Consider the following 19,612-nt stretch of genomic DNA (forward strand, 5'->3'; position numbering starts at 1 on the left):
TGTGAACCTCATGATAAATCCAAATAACTAGATTTCTCTGTTGGATTTGTTCCCTTTAGATGACTACTCCCTATTTTGAACCATCCAAAGCTTCTCTTTGCCTCTGCATATTTCAGAATTACCCAGGGATCATAATGAGGGCACGCATACATAGGACTCTGCAAGAAAGGACTCTTCGTGTTTTATTGGCACACACACATCAGCGGCATTTGTACATATGAAGCGAAGGCACATGCTACTCCTTTAACAACCCACTACACATATATAATTAACACAAAGAACATGGCTAATTTACATACTGTGTGTAGGATGAGGACTAACTTCATCACTTCCTTCTCCACCTTGCTCAGATTCTTGACGAGAAGCTTGGCATTTGAAACAACTATCCCGCCTCTTGAAATTGTGGGCTCCACACTAGAATAATAAAAATTTTGTTAATTTTGCATTCATTTGCACCTTACATTGAATGCTTAGAGCAGAGCAAATATAGTCCTATGATTTGAACTACATATGGCAGTATTGCATTATCACTACCTTCAGTCACTGGAATACTAGTGTTGTAATAAAATGCTACAAGTTACAGTAAATTGCATCAGCATAATGATATTTTAATTATGCATAATAAAAAAATTGTGTACCGCACTGTAGTTATGCAGTCTAAGGCATCATGCTTTGGGCTCAGGCTATGGGATTCGAGCAGGTTCGAGTCTCCTGGGGGAAGCGTAACAACTTTTCTCCTGAGATTTCGGCCAATGTATGGGACCAGTGGCCACCTGCCATTATGAGGAAATTGGGGAGCTATGAATGAGTAGCATAACCTGCCCACGTCACACCATAATCGGTTGGATGATCTCCCAACTCAGCAGGTGAGAGTGAGGCCAGCAGTTGGTAGGTAGACCCTGGCACTCATGGGCTGTTGCACCATGGGTTTTAACAAGTAAACTGTGGTGTTTGTGTTAAAGCTACAAGTCCACACATTTATTCATAATTGGGAAAAGACACACGTGGTAGTATATAAATATGGAGAAACTAGTACTCACTTTTATCTGCAAAGCTGTTTTTTTATTTTTCGATTAATTTCAGTGGTCACTGCCACCATCCTCGTTAAAACTTGCTGTACTGTTGCTTGGCGTGTGTCTTTTGTTTGTAGTTATCTGACTGCCGCTAGGTGTGCTGTTGTTAACTGTGCGTCTCTGTCTGTGTCGTCTGCTATTTCTGGGCGATAACTGTTGTAGTAGGGGAATCAAAGTGTGGTGCGCTTGCCTGCTATCGATGTTTAGCTCATGCAGGAAGTGCATTATGGAGTGCGTTTCCTTGATTTTGGTGTCTACGAGCATGTGGGCAGTGTGTTTGACTTGAACCTTTTGAATTTTATGGCTATTGTATTTGATATGTTTAGCAAGACCAGTAGTGGGTTGGGCTTTTTTCGCATCTGCTAGGTGCTGTTGGATTCTTTCATTGACAGATCTGATGGACCTGCCGATGTCATGTGCCTTGCATTCACACTCTGCATCGTATACACCTGGGTTATCAAGGGGGGGGGGGAGAGGAAGTACAGTTTCTGTTTGTTCAGTTTATCAGCTATTTTGAAATTGGGTTTGTGTGCTACTTTGATGCCATATGGGAGAAAGGCTTTGAATATGCGGTTGGAAGTGTTGGGATGGTAGGGGAAGGCAAAACATTTATATTGGCTGCTGGAGATTGATTGTGGTTGCTTAGGGTGTTTGACCTGTATTCTCGCTTTACTGCACCAAGTGGAAAGTTGTGCTTCAGTGTAGCCATGTTAATTTGCAATTGCAGTGATTACAAAATAATGTAGTTCTAACTGAAGCATGAAGTCCTTCTGAAACAAACTTATGCATTTACTGCTGACTTTGGTATGCTGCCAAAATACAGCACCAGAAGCAAAACAAAATGCAAGACGATGCACAAACCATGCAGCTGCAGAGAACAGTGATTCTTTGATGTTCCCGATTCAGACTGAAATTTCCCTAAAAATACCAAAAAATCCCTCTCAAAATACTGCTTTCTGCACACACACACCCCTAAACCTCTTTTCCTGCAAAATACAAAATGTTTCCATTCCCATACTACCCTTCTGGGAAGATCCCACACTGAAATTATTTCCGGATGAAGTTAAAGCAGTGTCAGTCATGCCTATACCAAACTGCAATAAATGAAGTGTGACAATTGAACTTTCATCAGCTAGGCTACAAATGACAGAAAGCATTAACTGCCGTTCGTAAACTACAGCCAACTCAGCCAGGTCTTACAAGTGGATTGTGTACATGTCATAGGAAACGTCACGTTGACTTCATTAGCAAAGAATGCATTATGGCATGGTGGATTGTCTGCTTGACTCTTGAGCATGTTTAAAAGCAGTTGACTTTCATTTGGAAGTAGTATTAGGTGTAAATGGCACTAAATTTCATCTCTATATAAAGCTCGGCTACATCAATAGAAATTAATATAATATTTTGACAAATTTTACAAATTGGCACAAAAAATAACCAAAAAAACTGAATCAACTGTATGCCTACATACATGGCCATGCTACATATCAAAAATAATTATTTTGTAGTATTTTATTGGTTGGTGAATTTAGTTTAGTGTACCATGTATTAACATCAACTAATAAACTAATAATGTTGAATTACGGTAAATGAAATGGCTTTATTTATTTCATTGCTGTTCACATCAAAAACTACTTTCTTTCATTGTTTTATTCTTTTTTTTTTTTGATACAAGTTTCTTTTGCATAATTTTCCCATATATGCAGGGTGTCCCAGAAATAGGTGGCATGACTTCAGGAGTGTATTCCTTAAATGTAAACAATGAAAAAAGTTTATATAAACATAGGTCCGGAAATTTTTGGTTTCAGAGTTATAGGCTGTCACAACACGTGCTCACTGGAATGTGTCTATTTCCTGTAACACAACCAGGTATTTGATGAGTGGTACATGCTGAGTGAGTGTTGTTGAGACCATGTACACCAAACAGGAATAGCAATTATGCACTTGGTGTATGGTTTGGCAGATGACAATGCTGTAGAGGCCCATCTTGGAAGATGTTCCACTGAACATATGTCAACAAACGCACTACATGCATTATGGTGCTCCCGCACACTTTCGTCTTGTTGCCCGCAGATACCCTGGTCGGTGGATCGGTAGAGGTGGACCAATTGCTTGGCCTCCATGCTCAACAGATTTAAACTCCTTGGATTTCTACTTGTGAGGCCATTTGAAATCACTAGTGTATTCGTCTGCACTGACAGATGTGAATACTCTCCACAAACGCATTGTAGCAGGTTGTGAGACAATACGGAACACGCCAGGCATTTGGGAGTGTATTCAAGTGGCCATGCGACATCGATGTGTGGCCTGTATTGAGGCCAGGGGTGGTCATTTTCAACATCTCCTCTAGGGTACTGTGAAGAACTAAGTGCCATAAACCAAATGTGGAAGATAGACAAATTTCAGTGAGCACGTGTTGTGACAGCCTATAACTCTGAAACCAAAAATTTCCGGACCTATGTTCATATAAACTTTTTTCGTTGTTTACATTTAAGGAATACACTCCTGAAGTTATGCCACCTATTTCTGGGAAACCCTGTATATCTACGGAAAAATTGTAAGAATATTAACTACACCTTTTCCTTCAGTTGACTTGTCTGACTTACGAAGGCATCAAATAAATGATTGCCAGCCATTGAAAGCTGCAGCATCATGTTTTCTGCTAGTTTTTGTCTGCAGTCAGCCAACTCAGTCGCATTGAGAATGGCTTACGAATCTTACGAGCCAAGTAGGCCGGATACATCACCATGATGTCACAGAGCCGGAAGTGGGCGGAGCTAGCCATACTTGGATTGAGTTTATGAACAGCCGTATAGTGCTTCAGGCAACCATTTAAACAGAAGTGTTATCCCCAATTTATATTGTATATTTCATGATGTTTTTCTCGTTAAAGTACAAAATTTGTGGTTATTCTGAAAAGTGGCACAATTCGCATTATTTCACGATTCCGAAACCTCAAAAACTTGCCTCCTTAACATACCCAAATACATTTTAAGCACTTCATTCTGCTTTCTTCAACTTTCTGGTGTTATCGTTAAAATGAAAACTTCATATCCCTATTTATTACACATCAAATTTCTTATATTTCATACTCACTTTAACGCAATACCAGTCTTGAGATGCTTTACTAGTTGTCCTTTCACTATGTCCCTCTTTCGGAATACTATACTGCATTACGGCTCTATACTGATCTTGCAGCATCAGCACACCCTGAAAAGTAAACAATACACTAAAGCTACTGGTCCAGAAGAAAGACAACCACTCTGAAAGGACCCTTTACAAAACGACAGATGATCATTTTCCCAAAGATGGTAAGGTGCTGGCTCATTGCTCTTGCAGAGTTGCCATAGGTGTTGTAACTATATGAGGCATAACAAGTGATATAACATGTATTATAACCTGATTTTTTCTTTCAATTATTAATGTGCTTTTCCTCATGCACGAAATAGGTGTATTTCAAAACAAAGTATTTACTGCAAGCTACAAGACAAATATTGTATGTGGGAAAGAACACTGTAGGATGGATGCTGCATACTACTGACAATACAACAAATAAAGCACTTTATAAAATCACAGTTCCAACTTGGTAATTTCTCAGAAACAAACATTCTTGTGAAGAATAAGTACTTGGCATCCATCCTTAAAGCCAGTACTCTGCAATATGGCAGGAATCTTAGAGATGCAAGCATTTTTACTTAAAATTGCCCATGCTTGAATGTAATCACTTTAAAAAAAAACTTGAATAACACTGATAACTATATTTCTTCAAAACAAACACATAACTTACAAAATATATCTTACACTTAACATATATACAAGATAATGTGTCCTCTCTTTCCCTAATCAAACTTATTAGGCATCAATTTTCAATACTCATTTAACAAGTTTCCCAGATGCAAACACCTTCAATTCTTTCTTTTTTCATTTTGAATTACAGGTTGAAAATTTAACAGAACTGTTAGTTGCCTGAAAAGTTAGAATCTAAGAACAATTTTCAATTTGGCATAAGGTTTAATGGGTGTTTTAAGGAAGTTTAAAGTGGAGTTGAACTCATGCTTGTTTGGATTTACAACATTGAAATGTCAATTTTATACCGCACTAAGTGCAGGGCAATTTAAAGCATTAATTTTCATCTATAACTTAGGTCATAATATTCCATTATAAAAAAACTTTTTAAAGTATGATTTTTTTTACACACACACACTTTGTTTTAATTTTTAAAAAAATTAATTACATCAAAAGTATCATTTTTGATAAATCACAGAAAATACTCAAGAAAATTTTAACCTATAGTGGGTGGGAGCCTCTCTGCTGCACATAAAACTCTCCAAATGGGAACTTTTCAAACTTGCCATGATGACAAGAAAAAATTGTAGTTCAGAATGTCATAGAGATATAAAACAGTTTTTTCTTTTACGCAATGACAGGGCTTTTAGGGGAGATGAAATTTATACATTGTACCATCCAATAATGAAAGTTAAAGATAACATATTTGCGTATGGTGCGTGTTACTCACTATATAATATAATCAATACTAAATTAATATAAAATTTAACTTACTTACATGAGTGAGTATGAAGTTTAGAAAAAGTTTCAGGGTACAACTGCCCCCTTCATCAGGTTCTTATTTTCTCTAGGCACTAATCATAATGCCACATCACTAAGTGTTAAAAAAGGATTAGGTTAGAGGTTTGGTTAAGAAACACTTTAAACAATCACTGCCAACATTCCTGTCTAAATTGAGAAAACAGTAAGAGAATACAGGATTAAGTGTGGGATGAAAGCCCTCCAGAATATAAAAAGGGAAAAAAAGGAAAAGGAAACCCTGAGGAATCTAAAAGCATATACAGAATTAAATGTGAATGTGGCAAAGAGTATATAACTGGAAGAATCATGTGTATAAGATGGGGGAACACGAGGACAACATTAGAGAAGGAGTCCCCAAAACTGGATTATCCGAACATATAATCATGAGCGGGCATAAAATCATAAAGAAAGAGGTTATCAAAAAAGAAATAGAAAAATTGAAAGAAACATCTACGAGACGGCGAACATTTGCACTGGGAGAAATATAAAGCTAAACAGAGATGATACTAATTTAGAGGAAGGATGGGTAAAACTTTTCAAAAAATGGGACAGAACAATGAAAAAAGAAAGAAAGATTGCATTTCATGTTACTCCGAAGTTGTCCGAGCAGCCAGGGTGGAAAGGGAGTTCAAGATGGAAATAACCTTCATGGCTTCTCGAACTGGAGTTGATCGCCAATGCTGGCTGTGCAACTGAACGTGTTTCACCGATTTTATAAGACCCCGGGGGTTTAAGAGGTCTCATGGGAAATGGGGAACTTTTTAAAACAAAATTTTTAACTGGTTGTTTTTAGACAGGAATGTTGGCAGTGATTGTTTCAAGTGTTTCTTAACCAAACCTCTAACCTAATTCTTTTTTAACACTTAGTGATGATGATGACGAAAATTGAAATTTTACACAAAAATTGGCATTCAGCATGCCTGCACAATAGAACAAAGTGAATGAAAAATGTAGTACTTAACAGTGGTACATTTCTACAACCATGAAAAGTAGCATTTGAAATAGGCTGATACTTCTTGGTGAATATGTAATAAATAATAATAATATAAGAAAAAGTCCAGAAAATCACTGCAAGTTGCAAAAATTCATGAACATTAATTAAATATTTTGATATTTATTTCTTGCTTTAAATTATTAAATAATGAACAAATCTGAATGTGTTTGCACTAGTTATTACTACATTTTTAAAATTAGTAACAAAAAACTAATTCACCCAAAAAGTGGCACACTTCTCTTCACATAAAGTGGCACATTTTATAAGGTTGAACAGTTAAATATGTGCCACATTATCTGAACAGGAGTGTAGAACTTTTCATTAAAAAATATTTTTGGCTTTAAAAAACTGTTTACTTCAAAGCTTTTGTATCAGTCTTGAAGGATCCAGAGAAATCAATATATCAAATTCTACTCATTGGACACTTTTGGCTAGACTATCAATTGTTTTACAAATTCTCAAAATATCATAAAGAGAACTGGGAACTAAAGCACTAACCTCATGTGTGTCTAAATTTGTAGTTGTATTAAGGTATGAAATATGCACCAGATATGGTGAAAAGCAAAAAGTGGAACAAATATGTAACTTTAAATAAATTAAAAATTGTTTATGTACATACACTCTCATTCAAAGTTCCCATAAAACTAAATGCAATTCTCAATAACTGTATGAATTCATTAGATAGTGATTAAAATCTGTTGTGTTTTGCAAATAGAGAAACGTTTTTAAAAACAAATTGTAATATAATCTCCAATTTTGTATGCATGCCAATCAAATCTAGATATCAAAGAATTTCATATTTGTATTTTACCTGCCTTTCTAGGATAACTGTGACAATGAGGATGGGGAAATTATGATATTGAAGAAAGAACAAAACATAATGAGGTATTCATTCATACCTTGCCCAGAACTTGAAGCTATGACTTTTGGCTTGTAGTTGACTGCACTAACTACCACTCCACAGAAGGTGGTTCTTTGGAATTTCAAAAAGTACGTAAATGTAAAATATATATATATCAATATTCGGTAGATAAAACCAGAATTTCTTATGCATTATAGTTGTAAAATTAAAGGCTGTTCAAAATGACCATTTCGAAGGAAGAACTGACAATCTGTTCCTAATTTTTTATCAAAATCTCATTTGGCAGGAGGTAGTAATTTAAAAATCTATAAACCAAAAGTGTATGTTGAAAATAATAAATGTCTCAAGTTATGGTAGAAAAACAATTATAAGCAGAGAAATTCCATATGTGAGGTTAATGCAAAATCACTAAAACATACAATGACAAAAAAAAAATTCATAGGAATGTCGTGTTAAAATCTATAACATTTTAAGTTTTCATGGAACTAATTACTCTAGAAAATGTGTAACTACATAAAAATCTGGGCTCCAGTAATAATAAATTTATTTTACATATAAATGCAATATTTGAATAAAGAAGAGGATAAGCAGGGAAATATGTAACTTTGCAAGATTGTCTTATAAAAATGTATTGATAGAAGTTTTATGAGCAGACAAATGTGAAGGTGGGACTGGATGTCAAACAGGACATGAAACAAAATGAGTATGAAAAATGAAAACTACTACCAGCTCAGAATAGATATGAATGTATGGCCTATTTTATTGTGGAAACTAACATTCGATTTTCAGAATGTCAGTGTGTGTGTGTGTGTGTCGCAAATTCTCCCATGATTTCTCTGTCTTATAAACTGTTCCCATTGTCCATAATGAACTATTCAAAATAGTAAATGTGCATGCACAACATTGTATTTGTAAACAATATAGTTTCCATACTATTACATAAGAGAGAGAAGACCTATCTTTTGCAATCTAAAACAAACAACTGCACCTTAACGAAAATGAAGTGATGACATTCAAGCATTTCCTTTTTAAGTTCAATACATTCATATATTTTGCATGTGCGTGCACCACAGGTATACACACAAGCACATGCATGCACACAGAGTACACACTAACAAATTACATAAGCTATTTTAATAACCAAGAAAAGGAAACTTGCATCAATAAGGCCTCTATTCCTGCCACTAAAAGAGCAGGAAGGAGATAAACACTACATGAACAAGTAGTGGTCATCCTAGGGTAAGTTACACACATCTATGTATAAGAGAGCGATATTTAAAGTCACACTGACATGTTGTGAGTGATTTCCGTTATTACAATGAAAAGCTTCAGCTGTATATTAACCCTCCCCTAGCTAAGCATGCAGTTTCTATCTTTAGTAATATTAAAGTTCTAAATGAAAGAAAATCAATTTCCCTTCAACTCAAACAAGATTTTTCATCAACCCTTTGAAAAACTTTTTAACTACAAAACTCATCTAAGTGCTAATGTACACATTATAATAAATCTGCAACATATTGTGACAGCAAATCAGGACTATATTTAATAGTCATTGCCTTCTGTGTTGCTGTTATATCCATGCCATTTTTAATTCATGCTCCTGCTTAAAGCCATCACACTCAAAATGAAAAAAATGGATACACACTAGAATCTTGTTCCTTGTAAAATATATCACAACAAGCTGAGCCTTTAAACATTTTCATCCTGGCCTGCTTTGAAATGCAGAATAACCCTTCCCAATTTCTTACACAAGTTAATTTTTTTTTCAAAACTTACTTAACTGGCAAAATAAAAATGATCCTGAATAAATCCTTTGAAACTTAAAGCTAATTATAGCAATTTTTGAACCCATGAAATGGGTCAGCCTGGTAGGGAAGACAAGGTGTAGAATACCACAAAGAAAGATGAAAACTGCAAGCATGGGTGGCCCACCAACAGAATTTAGGCCTCAGGCCCTAGGCAGAAACCTGCAGGATACCTGTTTCATATCCATCCACCGAGTGGCTTCCTGGAGCGTGTTAAACTCGACGAAAGCAAAGCCTCGTGATGCACCTACACAGATGGACCAACACATGTGTTAATATCTGGGGTGCACTTTATTGTAAATAACACAACCTGTAAAACTTTCACACCAGGGCTCTGCTCACTGGCTACATGATTTCAGACACAAACTTTAGTATGAAAAATGAAAATATCCACTGATCTTATATTTTGCATTAACAATCAATAAGAAAATTGTTCAGCTTAATTGCATGTATGCATTTTCAATATTTGAAACAAATGAAGAAACCATGTAAATATTATCAAGAGATAAAGAAATAATTTAAGAATGGCAAAGTATCACACAAGGTACAAAGTGAAGTAAAAATTTTGAATTGCATTAAGAAACAAACAGATAGATCTGACAACACTACAGTTCTGTTGTATGTGGTGAAGTTTTCTTTGCTATCTGTTATGTGGATTCTTTATGCTCACCACACAGTAATTTGAAACCAATAACAAAGAAAATATCACAACTCAGAAAATAATACGTTATCAGATAATACTTTTTTGTGGAAGAATGAGTAGATTACTTCCAAAATATATATATAATTTTTTTCATATTTCTAATATGTAAAGAATTTTTTCACTTTGCCATAAAAAATATATGGTAGGTTTTTGCTTAGAGCTGTAAAGATTAACTTTATGTATTTTAGACAAATAAAACTTTATCAATCACCATTTGTAGCATTAAAAAGCCATATTTTTGCCAACTTATCTACACTATGATATTTATCAACATCCTACTCCATAATAAAAAATACTGAAATAAAAGTCAAATGTTCAGTAAATTTCCAATCTACCTTACCTCTACAATTATCCATAAAGTCAAACAGATTTGCCCACGTCTCATATTTTCAATAAAAAAGTTTTTAAGTTTTTACTACCATGATTGATAATCCTGTTTTCTGATAGCATACATAATAAGAGATATCAAAAATGAAAATCACTGTAAAATCATATTATGACATAACTTTTGATAGGAGTGAGCTTTCTTTCAAAGTACTGCTCACACTCAAACTATGATCAGGTTCATTTCAAGACTGTCAAAACTATATGATGGAATAGAAATAGCAACACTTAGGTGATATGGTAGATATATGATGAGGATGGAAGACGAAAGGCTACCAAGGAAGACATACAAAATGATGATGGAAGGGGAGAGATACAGAGGAAGATTACAGATAAGATGGAAAGAATAAATTGTGAATGGTGTAGGAAAATGTGGAAATCAAAAGACTGGTCGAGACAGAAAAAGTGGAGTTGCTGATACTGATGGAAATGATAAAGAATGGTGATGATGCCAATGATAAATGGTACATGTACAGGGTGGCTGCTCTATGGACTGATATAACATTCAAGTTTAATCACAGATTAAACTTAATTTGCATTACCATTTTTCACTGAAAACTTACGAATAGTTTCCTATACATCTAATGAAGTATGTGAATATTTTATGGACCTCCTCCCCTCCCTCTGAGTTGTTGAAAACTAACGATAATAATAAATGACAATCAATGACCCTCTCCCACGTGGATGACTAAAATGACCATCTTCCCCCACCTCGCCATCCAAGTAGACATGGATGGAAAAGTGTAACATACAAATTTTTATGTACAGAATTCCTTCCCAATACACTAAACTTTGATTACAACCAGTGTTTAGGTTGCACTGGAGATTGAAATATCTTTCAGATGCCAAGTATCAAAGAACAGTAAATATGATCACATCTATTTTTAAATATAAACCTACATGTATAGATCATGGTATATTTTCTTTTGCTTGAAGGGGAAACTGAAACACACTGCTAATAATGAAAAAATGCATATTTTTTGTTACTCTGAGGATATCACAGAGTTCTTTCAGTTCATGTGATTTGATATACAAGAGTAATCAAGTCTCCCCCCTTCAAAATAGTAACACTGTTAATTATTGTTTCATGTTGTCTTTGAATTGGAAATTATTAGGTGGGGAGATATTTGACTGAGCCTTGGTAATAACTTGAGGGATACTCCTGTAGTTTAATATGGTGACAATGTAACATGTGCTTTGCATAACTGTTTCTGACTGGGGGATACCATCCTCTCTCAACTACTTGATGCACTTCAGGCTCACATAGGTTATGTGGGACCAGATCTACAGTTCCAAATGGAATCCAAACAACTGTGCCTGCACTGGTAATTTAACTTGAGGTCTCTTCATTTCAAGGTGACACTTTTATCCAACTGATTTCTATTCTAGGCGAAAGATATGTGGGAAAAATCACTTCATACAAGCATCTTTCCTTTTACAAATTTGCTTCAGAAACTTTGGACTGAACATCATTCAGAGATATCAACACAAAAGTAAACTGCCATTGACATTTTTTTTTGTTTTTGTTTCTTACATCCTGACACTTCACTGAAATGATGCCATGAAAAGGGAAATTTTCAAATTGGTCTGTACCTAATGCATCAATTTGAAATTGCAAGAAAGAGCCCAATGGTACAGTATTTGTAGAAGGAACATTCAACAATAACAACTTACCAATTTTAGGTGCAAAGCATGGAGATTCCCCATGGCAATACAGTTGCTGCAGATCTGTATATAGTTTTATGTTTTCAAAACATGTTCTACTAAGATAGAGGTGTTGTCAAAAACTGCTCAATATGTCCCATTAACTAAATGTATAGCTGTCCCAAATGCATTGACAGTCAAAACATCTGGTTCTTTGCATGCAGATATCGTTATGAATTTTGGACATGGTTTCCAAAGAAGACTTCATAAGCAAGACAAACATCAAATGTGGAACTCTGAAGAAAATTATTTTTGAAATAATAAGGTAACATTTGGGACAGCTGTTGTGATATCTGTAAGTAACTTTCATTGTAAGTTATTAGTCAATAATAGAAGCAATGTTTACATTCCACTTTTCGTTAAAGTAGACCTTCAAAATAGATATGAAAAAAAAAAACAATATAAAATGGGGAGATCCTATTGTCATTTCAATTAAATAAACAATTATCATGTACACATTAGGTGTCAAACTTGCAAACATGAACTATGCCTAAAGTATCAAATATACTTGCATATACTGGTTTTCAACCTATGGTGCACAGGAAGATAATATATTCAAATATCAAAATATATTGCTTTCCTCTGCACTACTGATACATACATGTTATTTACATATATCACCAAACTGATGCACATAAACTTACCTGTTACCTATTTCCATCTTACAAAATCAAGAGGACAGAATTTATGATCTCTAAATAATTAAAAGCCAGTGAGCAGTTTGTTGAAGACTAGCAGAGCCATAGTAACTTGGAATACAAATAGTGTAGTTTACCTGTATCTTTCTTCCTGATCAGTCTTATGTCCTTTGGCATTAGTCCACACTGTAAGATGTCTTGTCGAATCTATAACCAGAAGAAAAATAAACATGAAGTTTCACACACAGGACAATGGACAGACTGCCTCCAAAAAGACACCCTTCAATAATCAAACTGCATTTTTCTTTACAAATTGAACTAGATTCTATTCTACTGCAAGTTTATCAAGAAAAGGGTGTAAAAACTCTAGATGCAAATTTTATTTAAAATGGTCTTTCTTCAATTAAAAATTACATACCTCAAACAAGCAAATACAGTGCAACCAGAATTTTATGTTCCCAGATTTTACAATTCTCCCACTTTATACATTTTCCAGCAATGCAAGATCTTTAGCCACAGTCCCATGAAAAATATCTAATGAAGCAATATTTATCAAAGATTGTAGGTGTGGAAGGAGCCATTTTGATACAAAAAAACTGAGAAAAAACAACTATCACACCTGAAACTGAAAAAACAGATATGTGAAATGTCACTTGAAAAGAATCTTTTAATAATACTCACATCATTTTCCGTTATATGCTGTGCAAGACCTCGTATCATTATTGTGTTATTTGGTGGCTGAGTCTTGTAAGAATCACTATCAACATTCGACCTTGATTCACTGGGTCCATGACTGTTGCTTCTTCTCTCATAATCGCTGAAAAGAAACAAAATGTCCTAGGATGAGCTGAAAGAACTACTGTACCACATCCAACACACACCTGTGCAACAATTAGGGGTTTGGCGAGTAAGTGAAGAATATCAGTCATAACTCACTCCTGGATTTTGAATAAAAAATTGGAAAAGGCAGATTGACTATTTTGAAGAGTGGCAATTTGATGTTTTCCAGGTAATTTCAAGGGTTAAGGGACAATAAGGTCAATGCCACAAGTGATTCTTCTGAATGAATACTATATAATAATTACAATACTTTCCTCTTCTTTTTTTCCTCCTGGTTCTTTGTATTTGAAGGGAGGTGTATTTATGCTGGGTATAAATCATATGCACATTTTGTACATGAATTTTTTTTAAAAAATAGACATTAATATACATAACTTACTGGCTGTGTTAAAATACTTTGATAAAAAAAGGCTCTCCAAGGAAAATTCAATTAAGTTAATTCATTATGTGAGAAATTAATACCACAAACCATCAAAATTACAATACTACTATTGTTCAGAAAGGAAAGGGCCTCCACGTGACATCATGAAATATCATGGAAGAACTCAACTGTAGAAATTCTACCTTCATGAACAAATTGTAACATGTAGCTGCAGCATCTGTACATAGCATACTAATCTGTGTTTGTTTTATTGTGGCTCTGGAACATATTCTTAAGTAATGTGACAAAATTATTTCTAAATAATTATGACCAGAGGCATGCAAAATTAGTTTTTGACTAAAACACAAAATATGAAATAACATGCTGTAATGTTCATTATTCATGTTTCTGAAAGGTGTGAGGTGCATTTTCCTACCCTATTTTATCACAAAATAATGTGAAATGAACTGCAAAATGCGAAATATACTCTTAAACACTAAATTTAACGTTTATATACAGACACGAAGTCTGAAGGATCCTGTGAGTTATGCAATTCAAGGGAAATTGATTAATTCTGCTGTAAATATTTGAGAAGTAAAAATGGACCCCTTCACACAGGAATAAACTTAATACTCTGGTAACTACATAAATGTGCTATTAGAAGAGATAAGTTTATTTTGTGTAATAAGTGCAGTTTTTAAATCAAATTTAGGATTATATTCACAATTTTAAAACCAAAATGTCATCTTATATAGCACTTTTGATGTGATTATTCACCACTATAGCACCGAAATTTTCTTTTATTTACTGCTTTTGAACCCAAAATCGACTCTGTTTTTGTACCAAAATTTAGCTTTTTTATTTACCAAAAATATGTGCCTCTAATTATGACACATTACAACAAGTTGATATTTCACGCAATGTGTCATAACCATCATAAAATTAACAAATACAATAATTCCAACACATACCCTCTTCGATTATCAAAATTTTCAGATCAGCCTTGATCCTTCCTCAGGGCTTCAAAGGATATGAATAACATAATAAAAAGTTAAGATTTGGATAAAACTGTTTTAAAGTTATTAAAAAAAAATATCCAAGATCACTAACATTATATTAAAAAGAGCAGATGAATGTACATCATGGAGGCAGGTTAGCATAACAAATCGTGTATTTGAAAAGTGAAATACAAAAGGATCGTTTGTGCTTTGTAATGCGAAATTTTAATATTATTCCTACCTTGATCGACCATAACTGTCCGGGCTTCCTTTCAAGTCATCATCCCTTCTACTCCAACTATGGTCTCTCTCTTCTCTCCGGTCTCGATCTCTATCCCTGTCTCGATCTCTGTCCCTATCACGATCCCTCGCACGAGGACTTCTATCCCGTCTCTCCCTTCTTTCTCTTTCATGTCGCTCCTCTCGCCCTCTCCTGCTCTCCCTGTCTTCACGGTATCGGTCTCTTTCCTCCCTGCTTCTACCTTTACTTCCTTCGTGCTCGTAACGGTCACGGTCAGAGCATCTGTTATAGTCTTCAAAACGCTCTCCTTTCTCACGTTCCCTGTCCCTTCTTCTGTCCCTACAATAGAGGAGACATGAAATAAACACATTGATTGCATTAATTAATACTATATTTGTGTGATTCCGTGTCAAATCAGGCAGGTGTTGACCAAACACCAAAATCAGACAAATTTGGCTTTTATCCAAAACCCTTGCAGTGGGTTTCATAAAAATAGGATCCACAAGCACTCATGTAAAATGGTCTATCTAAGAGATCAACCAGTAATTTAAATACTGTAGTCACACTGATTAGAACATGTCACTAACAATTTCACAACTATATTCCCACAATATGAACACAAGAAAAATTTAAGTGAAATGTAAATTATCAGGCACTAGAATACATTATGCAGAATAAAGCATCGAAGAATAGTGACATTTTTACACAATGTACAATAGCAAATAACTGAAAATGTAAATATCTTTAACAAACTAAAACTTACCAATCTCTGTCTGTCTGCCTTTCAGGATAAGACTCTGCATTATAGCCACTATGATAATCATCAAAGTCTTCACTCACTTCAACATCCATATTATGATAATCTAAATGAGAGAATAACACAATGTTTATGAGAACATGATGAAACTTTAATGTTAAGGGAAATTCACATGAAAATCACAATACAATGGATGAAATTTTAACAGGGTGAAAAAGATATGTTTCTTTATCTTTGGAAGCCTTCTAATTGCACATTATTATCCACATTGAGCAGCATCCACAGATTTACAAAATATTAAAAGTTGAAAAAATAATACAGATTATAAAATATAAATTTGCTCTCTAAGATGAACACAATAGATGAATTACTCTAAGTTATTCAGTTCAATACAAACTGGATATAAGTCGTTTCACAACCTCTTGGAAGCTTAGATGATGTCAGGTCTGAAAAACTGCACACACTCAGCCAGTGACAAGGGATGTGTGTTCTTTTCAGTAGCGACATAAGAAAGAGAAGCAAAATGCAAGTAAAAGCGCATTCAATGATAAGGTGCATGTCAGAATTAAAATATGCAAATACATTCTCATTGCATGCATTAAAGTAGCGGAAACTAAAAGGTTGCACACTTTTCTTGACAATTTGAACAAACATGAACAGACATTGAAACCATCGGAGACCTCCCAGATAGTGCAATGGTTAATGTAATGCTATCACCTTGTTAAAAACTTAGCGAATTCTGAAATGGTTCATTACTTCTGTCATCTACAAGAAATGATAACACAGCCATAGCAACCAAAACTTCTGACACACTGTTCCGCACATGGGAAAAGATGAGTATCGTTAGAATCCATGCAGGGCTAAGAACAGGGCACACATTGAATTTTATTAAATGCAAAAACTTCAATGTATATATCAATTTAAGGCAAGGAGGGACAATTTCCCTTAGGTCTTTCTCGCTGGGGCAGCTGCCGATCACTGTTGCCAACTTCGCTCTTTTGTGCACTAGTTTCACGGTGAACTGTGGCACCTGCCCTCTGCCCCACCATGATGCCACCACTGGCTCCGGCCCATAAAGACCAAACTTTGCCATGATTGTACATTTTGCATGTGACGTGATATTCATATATAGGCTGCATTACCACCCCCTCTTTCCTCCTCAGGTATTTTTATATATAGCGCTGTGGCTAAGGTGAAGATGAGAATATTATTATTCGGGAATCCTTATTTTTCGATTTCATATGAACATCATTGGATTATTGAGATGGGTGATACTGCCAAATCTAGGCGGTGAAAACTAAAATTAAATTGCCATCACTTTACAGCTAACAGTAATAGAAGTGCCCCCCCCCCTCTGACACCTAAAATTACCCTAGGAGGCACTTTATGCAGCCTTCGTTAATCTAGCTCCTTGAAAGTCATCTTAAGCTCTATTAATGAAAAAAATGTAGCTGTTTTATGCACATCAGGTTTGGCAACACTGCCAGGATGGCCGTATGAGGCAAGGAGAAATGCACTAGGTTTATGGGACCATTATTTTATTCATTCTATCGGGAATATCAAACATCCAATGATGTAGAAAAGTACATGGAAGGAAAAAGGACACATTGAACTATGCCATAGTAGTAGGAAGAGTCCAAACTCTTATTTGATTAGCCGTAGGAATACATGGGATTCTGTAAATACTTATTAATCATATTTTTCAAACATTGTGTCTAGCTTACTAATCAACTTGAAAAACAGTTTCCACCTGCAACATTTAGAGAAATTCATACTCTCTTGCATACTAAACCCTTTTTTAAATAGCAGTGCCCAATCTGAAGATATTGAAATAAATGCACAACTAGTGCGTAATTAACCCTCCTCGCCTTAAGTTGATCTTGATTCTCATGTGTCAATTTTGTGTGAAACCACATTATTTTGTAGACATGCATTATTTGAAAAATAGGTTGATTAATAGACTTGCTTTATTTTACTTCGCTTGTGGTGCCACTTTGGCAAATTTGCAAGTGATGATATGATGAAATTGATGAATGGACACGCTCAAACATCCATGCCCAGGCTGGGATTCGAATCTGGGATCCCTGACATTGTCGCATGATGCGCTAACCACTCTGCCACAGAGGCTAATTTGAAAAATAGGAATACATAATATATATGTATGAAAGCACTACATTTCCATGCATGACAACACAAACTTTGTAGTTTTACATTTCTGACAACCACCAGTTGTTCAAAATGAAAAGTATATTTTAGTATGTACTAGCCTTACCTTTTGAATCTCTTCTTCCAGTTTTCCTCGAGCGGCCAGAAAATGAAGATTCCAATTCCATTTTATGAATACGTCAATGTGACAAAATTCCTGTGATGAACAAAATATATGCACATGATTCCGGTATATCGGAAAAATGAATTTATATTTGCAGCTCTAAAGATGAAGTGAAAAGTTCATGTTGGCAACTGTCAACACACGTATGTGCGTGTCATTTCATACACAGTCTTCATAACTACTGAAGGAAAACTGGGACAAATAGTGTCTTCATGTTGTACACTTTTCTTGAAACATTGTGTTCATGCCCTGGTTGATATGCACATCTTACTCAACTGACCAATCCTAAACAGAGCTTCACATAAATGCATGTAAAAGTGATGTGTTATAATAAAATAAAAGATTCTATAATAGATCTCAGGTACATCACTTGTAAATAGATCAAGAATTGACATAATATTCATCTTCATGATTGGCCAAAAGTGAAAGAAAAACCAAGTAAAATAAAACAAATTAATTAATCATTGACATTATATTCAAAATTCTTATTATACCGTGCGTCCATTTCGATCTTCAGCCGAGAGATCGGGAGAAGCGTGGCGGGCGGCGCTGACGGAGATACCGACATTTGCAGCCTGCAATGCCCGCTTATTTTTATAGACATATGCAGACATTTATATAAATATTGCAAAACGAGCACTAACCTGTGTTATGACATGCAAAAGTTCTTCTGTAATTCATCCAAGTTCTGCTCTTATATACACAAATAAATACGCTTTAGAAACGATGTTAAGAGCCACAGACAATAAAACATTTTAATCATTGTTTTCAGCAGTAACGTCCTGCTTAAGTTTATATTCTTGAAAGAGTTTTGTGGCCATGGGAATCGTTTGGAGGTTTCGAATCTGCAACACTGTATCAAGATTACGCTGTAGACGAAACCGTTAAAAGTGAATGGTTTTCGTGAGCTTCCTTGCAATCCGAGCTCGAGTCTTTTTGTTCCTTCGGGACTAGATTAAGACAGAGTTGTGAATATAGTGGTGAGAAATGTAAACCAAGAGCGGGTTAATTTCGTGCTGTGCGCAAGTGTGTTATTCTTGGTTACTTGCAGTTACTTGTTTGTGTTATTGCAGTGTGTATGTGTGTTGTGTCAGTGAGACGATTGGAATGCCAGCCGCAAGGTTCACGTTAGAACAAAGATTTTTTATGTATGACACGTACGTGAAAACAGACTCGTGTCGAGACGTGTGTAGGCAATTTGTACAGAAATTCCCACGCGTTTCAACTCCACATAGAGATACGGTTAGACATCTTGTCCTTAAATTACGAGAAACTGGATCGTTAAATTTTAAAACACCTAAGCAAAAACGACATATTCTAACCGAAGCAAAACTCG

The 19,612-nt window shown here is 35.1% G+C and overlaps 1 protein-coding gene across 8 annotated transcripts in view; it reads right to left on the bottom strand.

The window, feature by feature from the left end:
* LOC145983887 (RNA-binding protein 5-A-like) overlaps positions 1-19,612 on the bottom strand; it is a 79,343-nt gene that overhangs the window by 43,653 nt on the left and 16,078 nt on the right. For 7 of the 8 annotated variants that reach the window (XR_014441270.1, XM_083116976.1, XM_083116981.1 and 4 more), the window contains 8 exons: positions 18,220-18,309; positions 15,954-16,053; positions 15,191-15,529; positions 13,432-13,567; positions 12,888-12,957; positions 9,495-9,568; positions 4,170-4,283; positions 300-414 (listed from right to left, as the gene is read on the bottom strand). Coding sequence is in view for 7 of the 8 variants with exons in the window: in XM_083116976.1 (XP_082973102.1) it covers positions 300-414; positions 4,170-4,283; positions 9,495-9,568; positions 12,888-12,957; positions 13,432-13,567; positions 15,191-15,529; positions 15,954-16,053; positions 18,220-18,280 (1,009 nt within the window). In the remaining variant the exon portion in view is untranslated. The remainder of the gene's footprint in view (positions 1-299; positions 415-4,169; positions 4,284-9,494; positions 9,569-12,887; positions 12,958-13,431; positions 13,568-15,190; positions 15,530-15,953; positions 16,054-18,219; positions 18,310-19,612) is intronic. The other variant, XM_083116982.1, reaches the window with a different exon arrangement.

The sequence above is a fragment of the Lepisma saccharinum genome, chromosome 2 (assembly GCF_977018435.1).
Source record: "Lepisma saccharinum chromosome 2, izLepSacc3.1, whole genome shotgun sequence".
Lineage (NCBI taxonomy): Eukaryota > Metazoa > Arthropoda > Insecta > Zygentoma > Lepismatidae > Lepisma > Lepisma saccharinum.